At 47.3% G+C, this 26,232-nt stretch overlaps 1 protein-coding gene across 4 annotated transcripts in view; it reads right to left on the bottom strand.

The window, feature by feature from the left end:
- Window positions 1-26,232, bottom strand: part of PRMT7 (protein arginine methyltransferase 7) — a 155,849-nt gene that overhangs the window by 20,072 nt on the left and 109,545 nt on the right. For all 4 annotated transcript variants that reach the window (XM_077288150.1, XM_077288147.1, XM_077288149.1 and 1 more), the window contains 2 exons: window positions 12,810-12,899; window positions 5,156-5,317 (listed from right to left, as the gene is read on the bottom strand). In XM_077288150.1, the coding sequence (XP_077144265.1) occupies window positions 5,156-5,317; window positions 12,810-12,899 (252 nt within the window). The remainder of the gene's footprint in view (window positions 1-5,155; window positions 5,318-12,809; window positions 12,900-26,232) is intronic.

The following is a 26,232-nucleotide window of genomic DNA, read 5'->3' as shown; positions in this document are numbered from 1 at the left end:
GCTATTTAACTCCAAAACATCCTAACAGGGCAAGTTACATGTTAACATAGGACCCCTTCTTTGATATCACCTTCACAATTCTTGCATCCATTGAACTTGTGAGTTTTTGGAGAGTTTCTGCTTGTATTTCTTTGCATAAATTCAGAATAGCCTCCCAGAGCTGCTATTTTGATGTGAACTGCCTCCCACCCTCATAGATCCTTTGCTTGATGATACTCCAAAGGTTCTCTATAGGGTTGAGGTCAGGGGAAGATGGTGGCAACACCATGAGTTTATTTCCTTTTACACCCATAGCAGCCAATGACTCAGAGGTATTCTTTACAGCATGAGATGGTGCATTGTCAGCATGAAGATGATTTTGCTCCTGAAGGCACTTTTCTGCTTTTTATACCATGGAGGAAAGTTGTCAGTCAGAAACTCTATATACTTTGCAGAGGTCATTTTCACACCTTTAGAAACCTTAAAGGGCCCTACCAGCTGTTTCTCCATGATTCTGGCCCAAAACATGACCCCTCCGCCACCTTGCTGACATTGCAGCCTTGTTGGGACATTATTATTATTATTTATTGTTATAGCGCCATTTATTCCATGGCGCTTTACAAGTGAGGAGGGGTATACATAATAAAAACAAGTACAATAATCTTGAACAATACAAGTCATAACTGGTACAGGAGGAGTGAGGACCCTGCCCGCGAGGGCTCACAATCTACAAGGGATGGGTGAGGATACAGTAGGTGAGGATAGAGCTGATCGTGCAGCGGTTGGTTGATCGGTGGTTACTGCAGGTTGTAGGCTTGTCGGAAGAGGTGGGTCTTCAGATTCTTTTTGAAGGTTTCGATGGTGGGCGAGAGTCTGATGTGTTGTGGTAGAGGGTTCCAGAGTAGGGGTGATACGCGAGAGAAATCTTGTATACGATTGTGGGAAGAGGAGATAAGAGGGGAGTAGAGAAGGAGATCTTGTGAGGATCGGAGGTTGCGTGTAGGAAAGTACCGGGAGATGAGGTCACAGATGTAAGGAGGAGACAGGTTGTGGATGGCTTTGTACGTCATGGTTAGGGTTTTGTACTGGAGTCTCTGGGCAATGGGGAGCCAGTGAAGGGATTGACAGAGGGGAGAGGCCGGAGAATAGCGGGGGGACAGGTGGATTAGTCGGGCAGCAGAGTTTAGAATAGATTGGAGGGGTGCGAGAGTGTTTGAGGGGAGGCCACAGAGCAGGAGGTTGCAGTAGTCAAGACGAGAGATGATGAGGGCATGGACTAGGGTTTTTGCAGATTCTTGGTTGAGGAATGAACGGATTCGTGCAATATTTTTGAGTTGAAGTCGGCAGGAAGTGGAAAGGGCTTGGATATGTGGTTTGAAGGAGAGATCAGCGTCAAGGATAACCCCGAGGCAGCGAGCTTGTGGGACTGGGGAGAGTGGGCAGCCATTTACTGTAATGGATAGGTTCGTTGGGGGGGTCACGTGAGATGGGGGAAAGATGATGAATTCTGTTTTGTCCATGTTAAGTTTCAGAAATTTAGCGGAGAAGAAGGATGAAATAGTGGACAGACATTGAGGGATTCTGGTTAGTAGGGAGGTGATATCTGGTCCAGAGATGTAGATCTGTGTGTCATCAGCATAGAGGTGATACTGAAAGCCATGAGATTCTATGAGCTGTCCCAGGCCAAAGGTGTAAATGGAGAAGAGCAGGGGCCCAAGGACTGAACCTTGTGGGACTCCGACAGAGAGGGGGCGAGGTGAGGAGGTGGTGTGTGAGTGGGAGACGCTGAATGTCCGGTCTGTTAGGTATGATGAGATCCAGGATAGGGCCAAGTCTGTGATGCCAAGGGATGAGAGGGTCTGTAATAATAGGGAATGGTCCACTGTGTCAAAGGCAGCCGACAGGTCGAGGAGGAGGAGAACAGAGTAGTGTCGCTTGCTCTTGGCGGTTAAAAGGTCAGTGGTGACCTTAGTTAGGGCAGTTTCAGTGGAATGGTGTGGCCGGAAGCCAGATTGTAAGCGGTCAAAGAGGGAGCAAGAAGAGAGATGGGAGGACAGTTCAAGGTAGACGTGTTGTTCCAGTAGTTTTGAGGCATAGGGGAGAAGTGATATAGGGCGATAGCTAGATACAGAGGATGGGTCAAGAGAGGGCTTTTTGAGGATAGGTGTGATGGAGGCATGTTTAAAGCTTGAGGGGAAAACACCATTTGTTAGTGATAGGTTGAAGAGATGGGTTAGGGTTGGGATGAAGATTGTGGTGAGGTTTGGGATGAGGTGGGTTGGGAGCGGGTCAAGTGCACAGGTGGTGAGATGCGATCTTGAGAGTAGAGTGGCAAGTTGATCTTCTGTAATGGTGGAGTAGTTGGTTTTGGAGGTGGAGGGTAGGACATGGTGGCCATTCATCAACCATCCACTACTCCATCCATTTGGACCATCCAGGGTTGCTCAACACTTATCAGTTAACAAGACTGTTTGGAAATTAGTCTTCATGTATGTGTGGGCCCAATGCAACCATTTCTGCTTGTGAACGCTGTTTAAGGGTGGCCGAATAGTAGGTTTATGAACCACAGCAAGCCTTTGAAGGAGCCTACACCTTGAGGTTCGAGGGACTCCAGAGGCACCAGCAGCTTCAAATATCTGTTTGCTGCTTTGTAATGGCTTTTTAGCAGCTGCTCTCTTAATCCGATGAACTTTCCTGGCAGAAATCTTCCTCATTATGCCTTTATCAGCACAAACACATCTGTGCTCAGATACAGCCACAAATCTCTTAACAGTACAATGATCACCCTTAAGTTTTTTGGAAATTTCTAATGTTTTCATCCCTTCACCAAGGCATTGCACTATTTGATGCTTTTCAGCAGCAGAGAGATCCTTTTTCTTTCCCATGTTAATTGAAAACTGTGACCTGCTTAATAATGTGGAACATCATTTTTAAGTAGTTTTCCTTTAATTAGAATCACCTGGAAAGCCAATTATCACATGTGTTTAAGATTGATTTCAGTGATCCATTGAGCCCTGAGACACAATACCATCCACGACTTTATTTGAAAAACAAAACAATTAAATCTTTATGACACTTAAATCCAATTTGCATAATAATTTGGAACACAGTGTATAGGCCTTACCTCTAGGGAGCTTAGAGTCAGGGTACGTGAACACGTTCGGGACATTTGCGCCGCCAGAACCGTGGTCGACCCCTCGGAGTTGAAGACGATCCCGCATCACTTTAGGACACATCATAATTATGACGCGGGATCGCTCCGAATCAGAGGTATAGAGAGTATACATATGGGGGTAAGGGGAGGGAATAACAAGAAATTGTTGGCACAAAAAGAGGTTAAATGGATAGTGCAATTAGAGACCATGGCCCCGAAAGGGATAAACGAGGCATTGAGCTTCGCTTCATTCTTATAAATTGGTCTTTATTCTCTTCTTTTCCCCCCTCTCCTGAGATTGGATGTTATGTTCCATCTTACACTAGCGTTTTATGCCTCCTTGATCATGTTATGATCCATATTTTACCTGTTTTCTTATTTTTCTTATGTGAGCTACTAATCTGGTCTGTCACTTTTTTAGTTTTAGTCATTCCCTGCTTGAACCTGCTTATACCCACTTTGATTTGTTTATGTCTGCAGCCATGCTGTATATCTTGTTTGAAGAACCAAATACATCACTGGACTTGGATTTAAACCTATTACGTCAATTGGAAGATCTCAGTTGCTGTATTTTCCTTTGTATTATATATTGTCATTGAGAACTGGACTGATACTTAAATAACATTTTCGGATTATAGTATGATAATTTGATGATTTGTATGGGGCTGTTAGATTGAGGTATTGTCTGAGGGTAGTATTTGGTGGTGCGCATGCGCCCTGGCTGTCCAGCGGCTCCTCTCCTGCCGCGGCGACTTCCCAGCCTCTCAGGCATGCTTCTACGTTTGCGTGATTGTGCCTGACACCGGCGGCCGCTGAAGGACCTGCGGATCACAGGGCGCATGCGCCAGGATGCCAATACTACTGGCCGGGTCACATCATCACCGGCAATGAGATGAATCACCAATGAGATAAAAAGGTCCTAACAAGCAGTATGAGTTATCCCATTGAGAAAGTGATTTAACAAAAAAGCGAAACGTACATTGGGGCTCTGTTTGGATCTCTCTCGTTTGTGCCATCCACCCTATTTGGTGTCTGCTGCTGGTAAGCGCCATATTATAGCTATTTGCTTAGAAGACCACACGGTCGCAATGGGTTAACACTTTTAGCGCTACCTACTTTATTTGGTGCCAGCAGTAGGGAAGTGCTATCTTATAGGTATTGATTTGTAAGAGCATATTGTTGCATTATGCTAGCACTTTAAATATCAGCTATAGGAAAAAAAAATGGAGACACAAAGCGCAAAATAGGGTCTTATCCTCTAGATCAGGGGTGTCAAACTGCATTCCTCGAGGGCCGCAAACAGGTCATGTTTTCAGGATTTCCTTGTATTGCACAGGTGATAATTTAACCACCTGCACAGTTAATGATTCCAGCACCTTGTGCAATGCTAAGGAAATCTTGAAAACACGCATGGTTTGAGGCCCGCGAGGAATGCAGTTTGACACCCCTGCTCTAGATAACCAAGAGAGCTTTCTTAGAATTGCTCACCTGATTTTGTTAAATGAAGAGCATGTAGCGATTTCGGCTGCTGCAGATCCACAAGCCGTTCAACGGCCGTATGACAATATAAACTGTGCAGGAAGTGTGGGTTAAATCCGCGCTGCCTTAATGATGAAGTTCCAAGGATTATAAATTTAAAAGGTGGTTTATTCAACGCGTTTCAAGGTCAGTGCAACCTCTTCTTCAGGAAATTCCACATACAAGCACTTTAAATATATGCCTTCCTGATGTATGTATCACTGGCAGTAATGTGGGGTGCATGACACTCATGATCTCTTATGTCATCCTTTTGTAATTTTTACTATGTGCTACACTTTAAAACATTCTTATAATAAAATTTTCTTTTAAACCTAAAATACTCCTTTTTTCTCCAAAAATGTTTTCTAGATACTATATGAAGTTGTTTTTTTTCTTGTCCTCTTTTTTGAGGCTTAGTTTTGCACAATTTTGTGCATGATATAAAGACAATGTGGTTATCTGGTATTTGTGTTTCATTATAGAAAACTTACAGTGAACACTTACCTTAAATTCTACAGCTAAAACATATAACGAGGCACAAATGGGGAGAATCACGCAGTCCTTAGCCAAATTCTCAGAGAGACTCGTACGGGAGTACCAAAAGCGCAAGTTATGCCACGGAAGGAGGCTGGTTGTGAAAAAAGGCTCTCCAATCAAAGCCGTTACCTAAAAAGGAAGGTCTAATAGTTAAAGTGTCCATACAGAAAGATTACTAGACACCCCCATACACACTGGAGGTATCCCAAGTCCACCAATTTCAGTGGGACTGGCAGACCATGTAATGGGGGACTGACTTACCAACTGATAGAGGACTCCCTGCCCATCTGATATGCGGGACAGGATAACCAGCTAATGGGATACAGGCTGAAAAGCTTATGTGTGGAATTGGCTGACCACTTGATGTGGGGGGACTGGTTGACCATCTGATGTGGGGGGACTGGCTGACCATCTGAAGTGGGGGGACAGCTGACCATCTGATGTGGGGGGACTGGCTGACCATCCGATGTGGGGGGACTGGCTGACCATCCGATGTGGGGGAACTGGTTGACCATCCGATGTGGGGGAACTGGTTGACCATCTGATGTGGGGGAACTGGTTGACCATCTGATGTGGGGGGACTGGCCTTACTGATCACCTGATGTGGGGGGACTGGTTGACCATCCAATGTGGGGGAACTAGTTTACCATCTCATGTGGGGTGACTGGTTGACCATCTGATGTCGGGGGACTGGCTAATGATCTAATGTGGAGAAATGGCTGACCATCTGATGTGGGGGGACTGGCTGACAATATGATATAGGGGACTGGCTGACCATATGATATAGGGGAACTAGCTGACCATCTGATGTGGTGATTGCTTGACGTGGAGGACATTTTTATTACACAATTAACACTGCGAAAAAAACCCCTAAAAAACTATAGCAAAATTGTGTTTTTTCGCCATCCCAAACCACGTAGGCTATTTTTTCTAGTTTTCCAGTACACTATATGGTAAAGTGAATACTGTCATCCAAAAATTCATCCAGCAAAAACAAGTCCTCATATGACAATGTTTGAATTTTTTTGCGATTTCCAAACTTTTAATTTTTATGCCCTCAGAACAGACGGTGGTACCACACGAAATGGTTAAAAAATAACATTTACCATAGGTCTACTATACGCCGGTATCGTTCCATTAAACATCTTTTGATTTTTGTTTTTAAGGATGTTAGAAGCATTTTGATGATTAGCAGTAATTTTCTGTAGATTCAAAGAAATTTCACAAACTTTGTTTAGGGACCAATTCAGTTCTGCAGTGTCTGCAAAGGACCTATATATATTTGAAACTCCCAAAAGTAACCCTCCCACCACCCCTTTTTAAAATCTGTCGCAACTGTACTGCAGGGGCCCACCCCTGGAGTCATGTCATGTAAACCAGCAATTTTTGCAACATTTAGATGCAACTTTTTCCTCTAAAAAGACACAAATCAGGACATAGACATAGACCATTTTTGATTTTGCACAAAGTGGATGAACCACATTTTAAAGAATGCGGAGCAGAAAACGTCAGCAAATTCCACAAAATAAGCAAACAAAAAACTTAAAAAAGAGGGATTTTTGGTACTTACCGTAAAATCTCTTTCTTGGAGCCTTCATTGGGGGACACAGGACAACCATGGGTGTATGCTGCTGCTGCTAGGAGGCTGACACTATGCAAAAAAGGAAAAAGGCGTAGCTCCTCCTCGGCAGTATACACCCACCGACAGGCACCAAGCACCTCAGATAGTGCAAAAAGCAGTAGGAGTAGCGACAGAACTCATAACAGTAAAAGTACCAACTCAACTAGGGTCTCCAGGCCCCAAACACGGTACCAGAACAAACCAGTAGGGAGGGTGCTGTGTCCCCTAATGAAGGCTCCAAGAAAGAGATTTTACGGCAAGTACCAAAAATCCCTCTTTCTTTATCGCTTCATTGGGGGACACAGGACAACCATGGGACGTCCAAAAGCAGTCCCGGAAAAGGGTGGGTAGAAAGGAATAGAGAAAAGGTCTCAGGTCGGCCGGTGTGCGACCGCCGCCTGCAGTACCTTCCTACCAAAACCTGCATCGGACGAGGCTTGGGTATGAACCCGATAGAACCTCGTAAACGTGTGCAAAGATGACCAGGTTGCGGCCTTGCAAACTTGTAAGGCGGAGGCCTGGTGGCGAACAGCCCAAGAAGCTCCGACAGCTCTGGTGGAGTGAGCTCGCACCCCCGGGGGAGGACGTGCCTCATGAACACGGTACGATTCTGAAATTGCTGAGCGAATCCAGCGCAAAATGGTGGATTTAGACGCTTGAAAGCCCTTCCGACGACCTTCAGAAACGACAAGGAGAGAATCGGACTGACGGAAGGGAGCGGTTCTAGAAAGATAGACCCGAATGGCCCTGACCACGTCAAGCTTGTGAAGAGACTTCTCCAAAGGATGAGCCGGAGAAGGACAAAATGATGGAAGGACAATGTCTTCGTTGATGTGAAAAGCCGAAACCATCTTGGGAAGAAATTCAGGAACCGGTCGAAGAACGACCTTATCCTGATGAAGAATCAGGAAAGGGGAACGACATGACAGGGCTGCCAACTCGGAGAACCTCCTGATGGATGTAATGGCAATGAGGAAGGCGACCTTCCAAGAGAGAAGGGAAAAGGGCACGTCATGAAGAGGCTCAAAGGGAGCAGCCTGAAGAGCACCAAGGACCAGGTTAAGGTCCCAAGGTTCCAAGGGAGGACGTAAAGGAGGGGCGATATGCGCAACTCCCTGTAGAAAAGTCCGAACCTGGTGAATGGAGGAAAGGTCACTCTGGAAGAGAATCGACAGAGCGGACACTTGTCCCTTGAGTGTGCTGAGGGATAAGCCCGAATCGAGACCAGACTGGAGGAAACTGAGAAGATCCGGAAGAGAAAAGGACATTGGAAAAACTTCATTGGTTTCGCACAAGCGAAAGAACGCTTTCCAGTACCTATTGTAGATACGGGAAGAAGCCGGTTTTCTGGCTCTGATCATGGTCTGTATGACCTGGGAAGAGAGACCAGAGTTTTTTAAGACTGCGGCCTCAATGGCCATGCCATTATACTCAGCGACTGAGAACTCTGGTGGTAGAGAGGTCCCTGCGAGAGGAGATCTGGCCGATCCGGGAGTCTCTAAGGAGTGTCCGCGAGCATGTTTACGAGCTCGGCGTACCACGGCCGCCTTGGCCAGTCCGGCGCTATCAATATGACTGGAATCCCTTCCAACTTGATCTTCTTTACCACCCTTGGAATCAAGGGGAGGGGTGGGAACAGGTAGGGAAACTGAAACTGGGACCATGGGATTACCAGGGCGTCGTGGCCGACGACAAGAGGATGCCGGGACCTGGCGACAAACTGAGGGACCTTGTGGTTCATCCGGGACGCCATAAGATCGACGTCTGGCGTACCCCAGCGGAGGCAAATTTGATTGAAGACTGCGGGGTGGAGAGACCACTCGCCCGCTGCTAGGCCCTGGCGACTGAGAAAGTCGGCTGCCCAGTTTTCGACCCCGGGGATATGAACGGCTGATATGGCCGGAACGTGGCGTTCCGCCCACTGAAGAATCTTTGCCACTTCTGCCATTACTTGGCCACTGCGAGTCCCGCCCTGGTGGTTTAAGTACGCCACGGCCGTGGCGTTGTCCGACTGGATGCGGACGGGAAGATTCGACAGAAGAGACTGCCAGCGGATTAACGCAAGGAAGATTGCCCTGATCTCCAGAAGGTTGATGGGAAGGAGAGCTTCCTGGGTGGTCCAACGGCCCTGAGCCGTGTGTTGTCGGAAGACTGCTCCCCATCCGAGAAGGCTGGCATCGGTGGTGATGACCTGCCACTGAAGGGGAAGAAATGATCTTCCTCTCAGGAGAGAGGAGGACAACGTCCACCAGGTTAGGGACTGACGGACCTGGAGAGGAAGGTGGACGGGACGGTCCAGGGAGTCCAAGGACCTGTTCCAGGTGGATAGGAGGAATAGTTGGAGGGGGCGGGTGTGGAACTGGGCGAAAGGAATAGCCTCCATGGAGGCCACCATCTTTCCCAGGACTCCCATGCAGAAACGAAGTGACTGAGGGGCTGGGCGTTTGAGAATGTGGATCGCCTTGAGGAGTACTGAGAACTTGTCCTCTGGGAGGAAGACCCAAGCTAAGTTCGTGTCGAACACCATGCCCAGGAAGGACAGTCCTTGGGATGGAATCAGAGAGGACTTGGTCCGGTTGATAATCCAGCTGAAACGGGTCAGGGTGTCCAGGGAGACCTGGAGACTGTGGGCACAGTCTAGACGAGAGGACCCCTTGATCAACAGATTGTCCAGGTAGGGGATAACGAGGATCCCCCTGGAACGAAGGAGGGCCATGACCGCCGCCATGCTTTTGGAGAAGACCCTGGGGGCAGAGGCTAAACCGAAGGGGAGAGCCGTAAACTGGTAGTGATTGTCCCCGACAGCAAACCGAAGGAATCTCTGATGCCGTACGCAGATGGGGACATGAAGGTACGCATCTTGGATGTCGACCGAGCAGAGGAACTCCCGGGTTCCATGGCGGCGATCACTGACCGCAGGGATTCTATTCTGAAGTGGCGAGGTCGGACGTGGCGGTTCAGAAGCTTCAAATCCAGGATAGGGCGAAGAGACAGGTCCTTCTTTGGGACTACAAAAAGGTTCGAGTAGATCCCGCAAAAACGGTCTTCGGAAGGAACGGGAATTACGACTCCGGCGGCGACCAGAGACGTTACGGCTTGAAGCAAGCCGGGTAAATGGGACGGTTGCTTTGGGGGGCGAGAGAGAAAGAAGCGATTTTCCGGGAGGGTAGAAAATTCGATCTTGTACCCGGAGGTGATAATCTCTCTGACCCAGGCGTCGCTGATCACTAACAGCCAGGTGTCTTTGAAGAGAAGAAGCCTGCCTCCCACCCTGGAAAGACTCCCAGGTGGGGGCGACCCGTCACTTGGAACGGTATCTGTTGGAACGAGGTCCGGAAGACCTGGGAGGTGGAGCCCTGGATCTCCACATGGGAGCTGGCTTGTAAGAGGGTTTTCTACGTTCACCCGTGGTAGCGGGTCGCTCTTGTTGCGAAGAGGAATCTGAGGCTGCAAACGGACGAAAGGGGCGAATTGTTCAAGGAGCCTTTGGGTTAAAGAAGCGTTTTGGCTTGGACTGGGGGAGAGAGGTACTCTTGCCCCCAGTCGCGTCTGAGATAATTTGATCCAGACGAGCGCCAAAAAGCCTGGAACCTTGAAACGCCAAGTTGGTGAGAGACTTTTTGGAAGTAGCATCTGCATTCCATGCTTTGAGCCAAAGAATGCGGCGCATAGCGACAATGTTGCTGCTTGCTCTGGCTGAACAGGCTGCTGCATCTAAGGAGGCAGTGAGAAGGTATTTCCCTGCGTGGTTAATCTGGTCGGCGAGGTCAGCTAGCTCAGTAGGGGAGGCCGAAGCCAAAATGCCTCGGCAGAGAATCTTGGCCCAGGCAGATATGGCCTTAGCCACCCGTGTGGAAGCAAAGCTGGGGCAGAGGGAAGCACCCGTTGCCTCAAAAGCTGATTTGGCCAGCGCCTCAATTTGTCTGTCCGATGCGTCCTTAAGCGACGCGCCGTCCGGTAAGGAGAGAACAGTCTTGGAGGAAAGACGGGAGATCGGTGGATCGACCTTGGGAGATTCAGCCCACTTGGAGAGAAGATCGGCGCTAAAGGGATAGAGCACGTCCAGATGTTTTCTACCCGAAAAACGTTTTTCAGGATGTTCCCAGTGTTTACACAGGGTAGACTCAAACTCCTCATGGGTAGGAAAGGAGCAAGTGGGACGCTTCACCCGCTTAAAGGAGACAGAGGAATCCTGGGGGGAAACCTCGTCTTGTTTTAGTTTGAGGGTTAGCGATATAGCCAAAATAAGACTATCTACAACAGCCTGCATGCTAGAAGCCTGGTCTGAATCGGAGTCAGAACCGGACTGGGAATCCACATCAGACCCAATGTCCTCCTCCGAAGAAGGGAATTGGGAAGAGGAGAGCAGCTTGAGCGCTGCGGAGGGACCTGGAGAACCAGACGAAGAGCCAGACAGAGACCTCTTTCTAGAGCGGCTGGCTGATTTGTCTCCCTGTTGTTCAGGGTCAGGTGCGGCCGACTCGCCATGGAAGACGGTCGGAGCACTGGTGGCTGAAGGAGGCTGTGGAAGACGTTCAAGCGCCTGGACCAGGGACTGAGATACCTTAGTCAAATCAGAGACCGACTGCGAGATAGCAACGGCCCACTCAGGGGGAGGGGGAGCACCCCCATCCCGAGATTCGGAAGCTTCCTGCGGGGCAGACATGGCAGGAGGACTGCAGGACTGGCAGAGAGGCGACGATTGGCCTACAGACCACTTTATCTTACAACGAGCACAGGCGTAGTGAGTTATGGTAGGTTTGGTAAAGAAGGCTCCAGAAGAGTTGGACATAAGGATATTCTGCAGCACTATACTACAGAAAAGGCTAAAGGGCCTACAGTGGTATGGATAATACCAGGGAGGGGCCAATATAGCGTCGCAATCCTACCGCACCGCAGAGCAGAGTAGTCCGTGTCCCCCAACACACGATGTCTCCTGTGCACGGAGCTGCTGAAGCAGGAAGTGCCAGCAGAGAAGAAGGGGCGGTGCTGTACTGAGAGGAATAAGCCAAGGCTCCTGATAGGGCCGCACCGAAAGGGAAGGGTGCGCCCGGGATGTAAAAGCCTCTCTGAGTGGAGGAGGAAAAGAGCGCTGAAAAAGGAGGGGGCGTGGCCTATCAGAGGGGGCGTGGCCGACCGCAGCGGTGAAAGTGAAAGTACAAAACCCGGCCGTGGCTCTGTGTGAAAGCACTGTACATTTAGACAGGGAAATACTGCTGCGGGGGAGCGGCTGCTGAAGCGCTGGTACCTGCATGTTCCGGTTCCACAAGTAGAGGGAGAGAGGATCGACCAGGGGCCCGATGAGGGAGGGGTCGCTCGAACAGAATCCTTCGTCCAGAAGACGGCCTCGACCCCAAAACAAGGGGGAGGGTCACCGCTGGTGACCACCATCTTCCTCTCAGCCCACTCCGAGGAGAGGGGTGAGGGGGACTGTTTGGCAAGGACCGCCACCATAAAGACCCTGGAGAACCTGGGAGGGTGACAGGGGATAATGTCCTGCCGGCGGTCTGAGAGCTGCGATGCGGACGACACCACACTGCTCGCTCAGCCGCCCTCCTGGGGAGGCAGGGTGGGAGATTGCACCCTGAATCCCTGAATGCTGTATCTGAAAAAGAAAAGCCAAAACGTTAATAAAAACAACAAAACCTGTAAAGGAATCAAGATTAGCAGCGGATCTGAAGATCCAGGTCCGCCTCCTACAGACACTAAGCACAAACTGAGGTGCTTGGTGCCTGTCGGTGGGTGTATACTGCCGGGGAGGAGCTACGCCTTTTTCCTTTTTTGCATAGTGTCAGCCTCCTAGCAGCAGCAGCATACACCCATGGTCCCCCAATGAAGCGATAAAGAAACATAAATTTTGAATCGATCCCTTTATTCTTAGACTTACATAGCTTCAAGGCATATAGGCATAAAATGAATACTTATAATAATAAACCTAAAAAGAGCACAGATAAGAAATGTAAAAAAAATCTGATGGTATTTTATTATATGTCAATTTACCTTTCTATCCCCAAGATCGTCTGCAGTAACTTTATCTGGAGATTTCTGCAAGATGTGAATGGTGTCTTTGAGGTTGTTAGTTTCTAAAATCTGACAAAGGAAAAAAATGTAGAGAGCCAGGATTAGACTGATCTGATACTGAATATACAAACCACAGTGTTCATTGTGCGGTCACGGAATTCAGAGTTCATAGATGGGGGCCATATTGTATTAATCAAAGGGGCTCTTACATTGGGGAGGCAGCGGAATGCAAAGCTTACTGCCATATTCACAGCTGATTGGAGTGGGTCAGCCTCTTGTCACCTTATTTCTGTAATGCTTTTCCAATAAAAAAAAAAAAAAAAACTTCTGACAACCTCATATTTTAACATGGGGTCTCAAAAACTCGGCCCAAGGGCCACATGCGGCTCCTTCATGCGGCCTGCAGGCATTGTAGACCCCTAGGCACCCCTGGTTCAGTCGGTGTTTTATTTCAACCTTAGATGCACATTCAATTGAAATGATGTACCTACTGTGGGCGGGGGGGAAGAAGCAGTGGCGGAGCTGCAAGTCACAGGAGGAAGGAGCCAGTTGCTGAGGCTAATCCCTTTGCTCGCTGCTAAAGAGAAATAAATATTCACGACTCTCCATGCATATGGGAGTGGAGAGCACAGTAAATATTCAATTCTCTTTAATAGCCGACACCGTAAGCGCTGCCGCCGGCGTTCTACAGTGGCCGGGCAATCACGTGTGCCCGCTACTAAAGAGAATAAATATCCACTGCTCTCCACACCGGGACTATAGGAGTGTAGAGCAGTGAATATTCATTCCCTTAAGTAGAGGACACACGTGATCACTCGGTCGCAGGAAACCGGCTACTGTGCGGACTATTAAAGATCAATGAATATTCACTGCTCTCCACTTCAATAGTCCCGGGCATGGGGAGCAGTGAGTATTCTGGCAGCTGTCCTCTGCTTGTAGGCAGCGCATGACATCACTACTATGCGCTGCTTACAAGCATAAATCAGCAGCTGGCATCAGAACAAGACGCTGCGAGGGAGTGCAGGGAAGTTAAGTAGGATGGTTTAATTTTTTTTAATGTTTTTCAGATGGGGATAGGGATTTTTCAGATAGGGATGGGGACCATGTATACCAGGATAGTGATGAGGGGCAATGCATTCCAGGATAGCCATGGAGATCATGTATATAGGGATCACTTTTTTCTATTTTCCTCCTCTAAAATCTAGGGACATAACTACAATATGGGGACATAACTACAATATGAGGGCACATTTATTATTACCACATCTATAACGACCCAAGCTCTACATTTAAAAAAAAAAAAAAACACGGCAAAAATATTCAAAAGGTGTATAGAAAAAAAATGGTATCACTAAAAATGTCACTTTGTCCTTCAAAGAATGCAGCCCCCTAAATTCAAATGTTTCCTATATGCGACCCATATACCCAGCCGATTTTGAGACCCCTGTTTTAAGTGAAATTTAGATACGACAGGGATCTATAAAACAGCGGTGATGTGCTCAAAGCAAAGCACACAGTGTTACAGTGATTCCTACTGGGCTAGTAAGATCTTCATAGGGCTAAGTCCTATATCCAAATTGTGTATGTAAGGCCTAAAGCTGAATCAGATGTCCTAATACGGAGCGCGATGTCCAGAATAGCAGCGTTTCTGCTGAAAAAAACTCAACAGTCAAACTCATATATGGCTAGGAGACCGCTACCCATCATGTCATAGAGCAGCAGCCGCTATGTATGCGATGTCCATACATACACTGTGAGGGCTGAATGTGTGTAGAACTACACTGTGTTCCAAATTATTATGAAAATTGGATTTAAGTGTCAAAGATTTAATGGTTTTGTTTTTCAAATAAACTCGTGGATGGTATTGTGTCTCAGGGCTCAATGGATCACTGAAATCAATCTTAAACACATGTGATAATTGGCTTTCCAGGCGATTCTAATTAAAGGAAAACTATTTAAAAATGATGTTCCAGGGGGCGTGGCTATGTAGCCGAAGGAAGTGGACGCACCTTAGGAGAGCTCCTATCATCCTGTTGAAATCCTGCCACTTCGACCCCCTTTAGTGCAGCTCTTTGGACTGATTTGTGGTCCCTCTGGACCGTGGAAGACATCTGGCTGCCGTGGGAGTTCGAGAGGGGCGCGGAGGAGAGCTAAACTTGGCGGAGTCTGAGGAAGCACGAGGACCGCAGTATAGCGGCGGCCATCTTGCAAGCGCGCGCTCTGATAACACAGAGCAGCGCCGACCTCTCCTTAGTGCCGGAGTCTCCCCTGGCGTTCTGGGGATCTCTGGTGCGCACATTACAGGTGGCAGACTTTGATGTGGCGAGCGGAGGGGACTGTGGAGCGGTGCTGGCAGAGGAGGTGACTCACCCATAAGCGCGCTCTCTGACAGTGGAGACGCGTCGCAGAAGTCCACAGCTGCAGCACTATTGGGAAGGTGAGCACACATCCTGGGCTTGTTACTGAGGGGACGAGCAGTGAGTGCTCTGAAAGACTGGGCCCTGCGTTCCCCTATCTGAGAGACATCTGTCCCATTGGTGCTTGAGATTTGGAGGGTCTGGCCCCCCTCCTATAAGCCTCTCCTGTCGGTGCTGTGGGGTCCCCCCCCCTGTTCTCCGGACATATTGGAATACTAGAGGAATTAATCTCCTCCTTGCTGCTTCTCCCCCCTGTGGAGACTGAGAGAACTAAGCCATAACATCACAGAGATTAACCCTTTCCTGCCGCTCCCCCTTGTGGTGACTGTGAGACCGCACATGTGTTGAAGTAAATTGCCTGTCCAGTGGTCTCTTGAGGTATAATCTTGTGCCTAATAATACAGGCTAACCTGCCTATAATTACCTCTGAGACCGCTTTGTGGAGTCCCTTTTGTCTGCCCACCATGCAGCACTCTAGAGGAGCAGCGGCTGCTGAAAAATAAAAAAATCGCAAAGGCCGTCCCTCTGATAGTAATGAGGAGGGAGAACAAGATGAACTAACTCTTAAACAGGCATCCGAGCAGTTAATGCAGGCTATCTCCCTCACTAGATCATCTCTTATGGAGAAAATAGAAGATGTGCATACTGAAGTGGGCCGCCTGCGACAAGATATGCAAGCTATGAGAGGGCGTATCTCGGAGGTTGAAACGAGGGTGTCTCATATAGAGGACACTATCACTCCTATGGAGGCTAAACTGACAAAAGCTGCTGGCTCCGTCAATGCCTGGAAGCAGAAGGCAGATGATTTGGAGAATAGACTACGCCGCAACAATATCCGAATTATAGGTCTCCCGAAGCGGTCGGAGGGTCAACAGCCCGAGGAATTTCTGGAGGATTGGCTTAAATCTTCACTAGGAGATGGATTCTCCTCAACATTCTCGGTGGAGAGGGCCCATAGAGTCCCGACGAGGCCTCTTCCTCCTGGAGCTCCGCCATGACCTTTTCTGGCACGTCTCCTTAATTGTAGAGACAGGGATGCCGTTCTTCGTCTGGCGCGGCAGAAGGGCCTCATTAAGTTTAATAATACTACCATATCGATTTTTCCAGACTTTTCCATGGAGCTCCAAATGCAGCGGGCACGATTTATGGATATTAAGAAACAACTTAGAGATAAGAACATCATCTACTCAATGCTTTATCCAGCCCGGCTCCGTATTGTCCTTAAGGGCTCCTCTTTATTCTTTACAGACCCAGCGGAGGCGGCCGAATGGTTGAGGTCTCGCGGGGGGTCTAGTGTGGAAGACCCCTAAATTGGGTTCTTTGACTAATGGCAATGCAAATGGAGCTCTCTGTTTGGGTGCGAATGATGTCAACAATACCGGACACTGAATTCAGTGAGGGTAACCCCTTTTCAATTCGACTGTGGGAGTATGGAGATATACTCCTCTACTGTTCAAGTTTTGTTTGGTTTGATTTTATGTACCAGTTTTGATTGTTTACTGGGTATGATGGCCGCCAATACCAGCTCTTTGCTCTGTGTGATGTCTCTGAACTACACCCGAATAATAATGATCTGCATTAGTTCTCCCTTTAGATGTAAACATGGGGTCTGAAGTTATATGTATGACCTGGAACATACGAGGTATCAAAACCCCTCGAAAGAAAATCAAGGTATTTTAGCAGATAAAAAGATGTCATCCTCATGTTGTAGCACTCATAGAGACACATTTAACGAGGGACACGGCTTGATGTATGCAAAAACCGTGGGTACAATGGTCTCTACATGCCTTTCACACTAGCTATTCAAGAGGGGTCTCCTGATACACAAGGAGGTTAGGTGGGAGGCCAAGGAGGCGAGACGTGATCCAGAGGGTCGTTTTGTCTTTGTGCATGCACTCATTAATTCACGAGAATATGTGATATTGTGTATTTATAACCCCCCCCCCCCCCCCCCCGCCAATATGTTGGTCCTCCGTACGACCCTGGGCTTCTCCCTAAAATATCCAGATGCCAATGTTATATGTATGGGTGACTTTAATCTAGTTATGAACCAATCCATAGATAGACTGAGATTAGATGGCGCAGTGTCCGGGGACGCTTTACCTCAATCCCTCTCTCAATTGGCACTGTTCATGGAAGGTAGCGGTTGGCTAGACTTATGGAGAATAAGTCATCCAGAGGTCAGGGGGTATACTTGCCACTCATCTACTAAGCAGTCTTTGTCTCGAATAGACTATATATTTGGGTCGGGTGGTTTGGCATTATGGGTGGATAGTATTGAACATGGTAATCGAGGGATCTCAGACCATAGCCCAGTTATTCTTAGACTTAAATACGGACAATCTGATAATAATAAATCCTGGAAACTGAACCCCTTTTGGTTAAAATTAATAGACTCTAGTGATAGGACAGTCGACCAGTTAAACTGTTTTATTTTAACACACCCGGAACCCCAGGACCTTGGTTTATTTTGGGATACCCTGAAGGCATATCTGAGGGGGTGCTTATCTTCTACCATTTCCTATATCAAGAGGATGACGGCGGGGAAGGATGATGAGATAGAGCAAAGATTAAAGGACTCAGAAGCCGCTTATATAGCTAATCTGACTAGCAGTAACAGAATTGCTTGGCTCACTTCTCAGAGGCTATATACTCAACATGCAGACGTTAAGCCAAAACGCAAACTATTCTTTACCCGTCAGTCCTACTTTGAGCTGGGGAATCAGGCCAGTACACTCCTGGCCTTCTTAGTGCGCCAACATAACGCCTCCAACACAATATTGCAGATCCGAATATCAGATGGTTCATTAGTGTCCTCTACTGAAGAAATACTTAAAAGGTTTTTATGATTATTATAAGTCATTATATAAGTCTAGTAGTAGTTTTGATATTTATGAATGTTTAGATTACTTATCGGATATAACGTTCCCCTCAATAAGCCCATCCCAGCAGGCCTTTATGGAGGCTGAATTTACTCTGGAGGAGGTAGAACATGCTATAGCAGATATGGCTACTGGGAAGGCCCCGGGACCTGATGGGTTTCCCATTGAATTTTATAGGAAATACCGTGACAAATTAGCCCCTATTCTACTGAAGGTACTCAGGGGAATATGGGGAGGAGAGTCTGTGCCTGACACGTTTTATGATGCCAACATTATCGTGCTCAGGAAGGAGGGGAGGGATCCTCTGGATTGTGGATCATATCGACCAATCTCTTTAGTGAATGTAGACTACAAAATCTTCACTAAAATTCTGGCTACCAGACTGAATACGATTATATTAGATCTTATACACCTGGACCAAACTGGTTTTATGCCTGGGAAAAGCACTTCCATTAATATCAGGCGGGTGCAATCGGTTATTCAATATAGTTCACTAGAACCGGATAATAAATGGGCATTGGCTTCGCTGGACGCAGCCAAGGCTTTTGACTCCCTTGAGTGGTCCTTCCTTTTTGCATGTTTGCGGAAATATGGATTCGGGGACAAATTTCTAAGAGGGATAGCCACATTATATGCAAAACCTAAGGCGCGCATGGTGGTGAATGGTTCTATGTCTGCACCGTTTTCTTTACATAGGAGAACTCGCCAGGGATGCCCTCTTTCCCCAGCTTTATTCGCCTTGGCGATAGAGGCTTTGGCAATACGGATGAGGTCCTCTGTAGACATTAGGGGGATACATATTGCTGATCGAGTGGACATTATCGGTCTCTATGCTGATGATATGGTGGTGTTTACGGACCAAACAGAAGATACGTTACCAAAAGTAATAACGATGATTGATAAATTTAGTAAATTTTGTGGTCTCTATATAAATTGGGATACATCTTCCCTGATGCCTCTCTCCCATGCCCCAATGTCATGCCTCGAAACTCTCTCGCTATTGCCCATTGTCTCCAATTTTAAATATCTGGGAATACATATGTCTTAGCGCAGTCAACTAGATCTACATCTTAATATACACCCACTACTGGATCTAGTTAAATCCAAATTTGCTACCTGGGATAAACTCCCACTTTCTGTGGCTGGTCGTATTAACCTGATCAAAATGATACTACTCCCCAAATTGAGCTATTGCTTCCAGCATAGCGCTGTCTCAATACCTAAATCTTTCTTTTGCAAACCAAAAACTCCCTTACTACATCCTTCATATGGGGGAAGACTAGGCCTAAACTTCAGTTGTCCACTCTGCAGAGACCCAGGCAGGGGGGAGGGGCGGCCTTGCTGGACTTCTACCTATATTACCTTGCAGGACAGGCTAAAATGATAAACTCATGGATGCCCGGGAACCCCCTTCCTAATTCTGAAAGTCACATACTACACTCAGCCAGAATCGATTGCCCGTTAAGGTTTTTGGAACTGGAGAAAAAATGATAATTACTTACGGGTAATTTGATTTTCCAGAACCATGACAGCACCGCACATGAGAGATGGCATCCGCCCCCAGGAACAGGAAACCTGCAGCAGAGATAAAAGAATGGGGCGGCCACACTCTCCTCAGTTTGTTTCAGAGTATGGAAGATGACCACTTTGTTAGTACACACTCATATATCATATTTACATTGTATAGCTGTTTATTAGCTCTTATCTATACATATATGTTCTAAAGTATATTTAGATATATAGAAAAATTTTTTTTTTTTTTTTGTGAATCACACAACCATCACCAAGATAGAGCGGGAATTAATGCGGTGCTGTCATGGTTCTGGAAAATCAAATTACCCGTAAGTAATTATAATTTTTTTCCCTTCACCATGACAGCACCGCACATGAGAGGAAGAAATAGAAGACTCCTAGGGTGGGACAACAGCAGATAACACCTTTCTCCCGAAAGACAAGTTTGATAGACCTAAGTCTAGCCAATAATGTCGGAAGAAGGTAGAGGGTGAAGACCATACTGCCGCCCTACAAATCTGTTCCACCGAGGCGTTTGCCCTTTCCGCCCAGGATGTGGCAATAGAACGCGTGGAGTGGGCCGTAACACCATGTGGGGGGATTTGGCCAGAAGAGGAATACAAAAGTGAAATAGCCGTACGCAACCACCGTGCAATAGTTGCCTTTGAGGCCTTTTTTCCCCTGTTTGTCCCCTGGAAGGTGACAAAAAGGGCTGATGACTGACGCCAAGGTTTTGTGGCTTCTAAGTATTGAAGCAGGCAGCGTCTGACATCAAGACAATGGAAGGTTTGCTCTCCCTGGGATTTTGGTTGAGGACAAAATGAGGGTAAAATAATTTCCTGGTCCCTATGAAATTTAGAATTGACCTTTGGTAGGAAGGCCGGGTCGGTTTTGATAACTACCCTGTCATCCTGGAAGGTAGTGTAAGGGGGGTTTACTGAAATAGCCTGCAGCTCGCAAGTACGGCGGCCTGAAGTTAAAGCAACCAGGAGGAAAGTTTTTAGTGTCAAAGATTTTATTGAAATAGTATCAAGAGGCTCAAAGGGGGAAACAGTTAGAGCATTTAAAACTAAATTTAAATCCCAGGGAGCCACCTTAGGTAATAATTTTGAGGGTCTAGATGTAAGAGAGGCTCGGATGAACCTATAGACCCAAGGGTGGTCAGCAAGTTTCTGATCAAACAGCGCACCCAGGGCGGAGACATGCACCTTTAGGGTGCTGGTAGATAGCCCCCTCTCCAACCCTTTTTGGAGAAATTCTAAAATTTCTTCTTGGCTTGTCTCGGACAACTGTCGCCCTGAGAATTCCAGGAATTTTTGCCAAATTTTTTGATATTTTTCTGAGGTGACTTTTTTCCTGCTGGCGAGCAATGTGGTCACTAAAGGGTTCGAGAATCCCTTTGCTAATAGAAGTCCCCTCTCAAGTTCCAGGCGGTGAGATGTAGCCTGTGTACTTGGGGATGTTGAACTGGTCCCTGGTGTAGGAGGTCCGAGGCATCCGGGAGGATCCACGGGTCCGAGATAGACATGCGTCTGAGCCACGTGAACCATGCCCTTTTCGGCCAAAAGGGAGCTATGAGGATCACTCGTGCCTTGTCTTCCCAAATTTTCCTGAGGACTGTCGGGATTAACGGTATTTCGGGGAAATGCGTATGCCAGATGGAAGTTCCACTGGTATAGAAACGCGTCTACTCCCTCCGGGTGTTCTCTTGGGTTCAGAGAATAAAACTTCTTCACTTTCCGATTTTGTTTTGTGGCGAATAAGTCTATTTCTGGAACGCCCCAGTTGGCACATATTTTCCCAAAGACTTCCTGGCTCAGGGACCACTCCCCTTGATGTAATGAGTGACGGATTAGGAAGTCGGCTACTTGATTCTCTGATCCTCTTAAGTATGTTCCGGTTAGAGAGAGAAGGTTGCTTTCGGCCCACATAAAAAGCTCTTTGGCTTCTGCCATAAGGGATGGTGATCTTGTGCCCCCTTGGCAATTTATATAGGCTATCGTCGTGTTGTTGTCGGACAACACCACCACATGTCTTCCTTGTATCCTTTATCCTATTTGAAGAAGTGCTTGCCTTACTGCCGACAGTTCTTTTAGATTGGAAGACGCTGCTGTCATTGAGGCCTCCCATTGACCCTGTAGGACCTGATCCTCCACGTGTGCTCCCCATCCCCATGGGCTCGCATCGGTAGTGAGGACTACTGGATTTTGTATTGACCACAGTACTGCTTTGCTTAGATTTTTTTGTTTTTAGCCACCATTCTAGTGAGTCCTGAACCCTTGGGGATAGGAGAATCTTCCGATTCAGATTGTAAGGATTCCTCACTTGTTCGACTAGTATCTGCCATTGCAATTCTCTTGTGTGGCTTTGAGCCCACCGTGTTGCTGGAATTGTCGCCGTTAGAACTCCCAGGAGCGACATTGCATTCCGTAGAGAGATAGACCGCTGTAGCTGAAACAGTTGTACTTTCTGTTGGATAGATTGAATTTTTCTCTGTGGGAGGATACACTCCTGTTTGATGGAATCTAGTAGGATCCCGAGGAATTCTTGAGACTGTGTTGGGATAAGTCTTGATTTCTTCAGGTTTATCATCCATCCTAATTTGGTTAACACGTCTAGCACTCTTGTGACCGTTTTTTCGCAATCTTCTTTGCTGTTTGCTATCACCAAAAAATCATCCAGATAAGGCACCAGCATGTCTTCTTTCCTGATGAAGGATGCCACTTCGGAAATAATTTTGGTAAATACGCGGGGTGCTATAGCTACCCCAAAGGGAAGACATTGATACTGTAGGTGGGTGGGTTTTTTTCCGAGGTTTACCAGTAGTCTCAGATATTGCTGATGTTGGACAGCGATCGGCACATGGTAGTAAGCATCTGTAAGATCGATTACTGCCATATAACAGTTTGGGTTGAGTACTTTTACCGCCGTTCTTAGAGTCTCCATTTTGAATTTCTCTATTTGAATGTAATGATTTAAAGCCCTCAAGTTGAATATCACTCTCAACGAGCCGTCTGGTTTCGGCGTTAGGAACAAGGTGCTGTAGAACCCTTTTCCTATTTCTTGATGAGGAACTTTTACTAATACCTCCTTTTGTATGAGATGAACTTCTCTTTCTAGCGTGGCCTGATTTTTTTCCGCCACTTGGGTCATTGTCACACGATTTGGTGGGAGGCTGGAGAACTTGAGTTTTAGCCCCTCTGACAATAAGTTGGTTATCCATTGAAAAGCTGGCAGTGCTGCCCAGTGGTGGACAAACCATCGGAGTCTTCCCCCCACCGGAATCCTGGCGTCATTGGTGTTTGGGATCAGACTTAGGGGGAGGCTTGTTGAAAAGGATTCCCTTTTCCTTTCGATCTCTCCAAGGTCTGCCTCGGCCAGACCTGTCATCTGAACGGCCGCGGGTCCCTCTGTATCCAGATCCCCGAAAGGACGAACGGGAAGTCTCCCATCGGCGCCTAGGAAAGGAAGGAGGTGGGAATCGCTTCTTCTTGTCTGACGCTTTCTCAAGAATCTCGTCTAGAGCTTTACCAAAAAGATATTGTCCTTCACAGGGTACCCCACAGAGTTTGACCTTCGATTGGAAGTCAGCTGTCCAATTCTTCAGCCACAATGCTCTACGACCCGAGTTGGATAAAGCACAGGCACGTGCGGCACTTCTGACAGAATCAATTGAGGCATCTGCCAGGAATTTTGCGGCACCTTGTAGGGAGGGCAATGCCTCCAGTTGTCTTTCTCGTGGGCACTTATTTTTGATTTGGTCACTTAACCCCTCTAACCACTTGACCATAGCACGTGCCGTGCAAGTGGCAGCAACCCCGGGTTTAAATGACCATGTTGATGCCTCCCAAGCCGATTTTAGAAAGGCATCTGCTTTCTTGTCGAGGGGGTCTTTTAGGGCTCCCATATCCTCAAATGGCAATGCTACCCCTTTAGAGGTGCTGGCTATGGCAGCGTCCAATTTAGGAGCTTTTTCCCACTTTTCACAGACCTCTTCATCAAAGGGGTACTTGCGTTTTAAGGCTTGAGGGATGGACATCTTTTTATTGGGCTTTTTCCATTCTTTTGTAATTAAATTAACTATATTATCATGGAAGGGAAAAAACTTACGCTTCTTCCCCTCCAAGTTACTGAACATGCTATCTTGAATTGACCGTGGCTCCTTTGGGGTCTCCACCCCCATAGTTGCTCTAACGAGTTTGAGCAGTTTCCCAATATCCTCTGACTGGAAATACGGGTGGCCATACTCCTCATCCGAGGAGTCTAAGTCTGAGGCATCGGAGGGGGTTAATGCTCCCGGCTCATCCCCTGAATCTATGTCCGATCCCTGTTCACTTGTTGGGGGAGGGGGGTTTCTTTTGCTGTATGATGTTTCAGCTGCTCTTTAACTGTAGATTTAACTTCTTCCCGTATTATTGTCTTAATATTCTGTAACAAGGAAGATGATTCTTCTGCCACTGTCTTGTCTATACAGGTCTGGCAGATTCTTTTGCTATATAGCCTAGGGAGCGTTTCCTTACATAGTGGACAAACCCTATTCTTTTGTTTGGAGGTGGCTTTTCTTCCCTAAAAGACACAGTATACAGGGTATCAGTATGCGTGGTTTGCCTTACAAAGGCACTCACCCCTCCAGGACCCCAGATACCGCGGTAGCTTGTGCCGCCTCAGATATTCTGGGCGCAGGCATCTCTGGATCCATCGCTGGTTCGGTCATTTTAGCAGGCAGACTGCTTGCTGTAGGGGACCAGCGACTTTTTCGGTTGCTCCTATTTTATAGAAGGAGCGGTGTGCGCGCCTCTGGAACAGCTTCCGCCCGGAAGTGTCCAGCACACCGGCTCCTTCGGCGTGTGACGTCACTTCCGGCGCGACCGGAAGTCATCATCCTTCACTTCGGCGGCCGGCGTCGGTGAAGGACACGTCCCCTACCCTGGACCTGCCTCCTGCCCAGAGCGGTCGCCGGGGAGTCCAGCGAGGGGAAAACAGGCATGGCACAGCAGCCCCTTCACCCGGGCAGCACCGCATGCAGTGCCGCCGAGCATGGCTGCAAACCCCCCCCCCCCCCCCGGACCTCGGCCTCCGGACCGGAATCATCAGAGGGGTATACCTCCGGAGGTAGGAGCTCTGCCACAGGCGTCCACCTGCAGGAACAGGAAACCAAACTGAGGAGAGAGTGGCCGCCCCATTCTTTTATCTCTGCTGCAGGTTTCCTGTTCCTGGGGGCAGATGCCATCTCTCATGTGCGGTGCTGTCATGGTGAAGGGAAAATTAATGTTCCCCGTTTGCTGCCTCTGCTCCGATCGACACGATCAATATGGAGGCAAATTAAAAAAATAATTAAATTTGTTGACATAGCAGTCGAAATGCCACTGTGGAATAACAGTTATTTTCCGGAATTATTGGGCCACCCATCCACTGAGTTTTGGGTAGCGCATGGTGTTCTCTCAGTGGGTAACATTCATAACCAGGGGATTTTTATCTCCTTTGAACAATTACAAAATACTTATAATATACAGAGGTCTCAATTTTTCCGCTATTTACAACTAAGGTCAGCCTTCCAGTCGCACGTATGGAATATGGGTGCGGGTCGAGCCATCTCGTCTCTACCGTTAATAAGAATTCTTAATTCGCAGGGCCCTCAAGGACTCCTTTCCTCTCTATACACCATAGGCGGAGGATCTATTATAGACTCAATTAGGGGGAAGTGGGGGAGGCTCCTTCCGGATACACTAGGAGAAGAATGGGATGAAATCTTGGAATCTCCAACTAAAGTCTCCCCATCAATCAATAATAGAATGACCCAATTGTATATTATACATCAATCCTATTTGACCCCGACTCGTCTCTTTAAAATGGGTCGTCTCCACTCATCAGACTGCTTGAGGTGTCACTCCAGTAATGCGGATTTCACTCATATGATTTGGAAATGTCCTATTGTTTTCCATTATTGGAAAGAGGTGACAACACTATTGACATCCTTGGTATCGATCCCTGTCCCACTTGAGCCACTGATATGTTTGTTTGGAGTATGGGAAGCGGAGGCCTGGGACCATTACACTGGGATTTTTCTGAGAGAGACACTGTTTATGGCACGAAAGGTGTTGGCACTACGGTGGATGGGTGGTTCTAGCCCATCTCTCAAAGCATGGGTTGAATTAGTAAATTCAATTATTCCGTATGAGCGGACATTGTATCAAAATAGAGGATGTCCAGCTAAATTTGAAAAAATATGGGGAAGATGGAACTCCTCCTGTCATACTTTATAGGCAGTAATAATACAGTATATGCGTGAGTGGTGAGGTGTATGATTTTGGAGGCATTACTTACTTGCAGGGCGGAATTTAATACAGATTCCTTCCTTTGGCGGCACTGTATGTTAGTTTTAGAAGGTTCTTTTTTTTTTAATTTGAGGTTATTGTAATTAAGGTTATAAAATAGGATATTAATGATCAATATGCACTGTTTGCTATCTTTGTAACACTTTAGACATGGCAATGCATGGTAATTGTCTGTAATTTAAAGGGGTTGTCCACTACTTTCAATTAACCCCCCAATGTATCCCCCCGGGGCCCCTGATGAATTGTGCAAATACCT

Source organism: Ranitomeya variabilis, chromosome 2 (assembly GCF_051348905.1).
Source record: "Ranitomeya variabilis isolate aRanVar5 chromosome 2, aRanVar5.hap1, whole genome shotgun sequence".
NCBI lineage: Eukaryota > Metazoa > Chordata > Amphibia > Anura > Dendrobatidae > Ranitomeya > Ranitomeya variabilis.
This window is presented reverse-complemented; position numbering and strand designations above follow the sequence as displayed.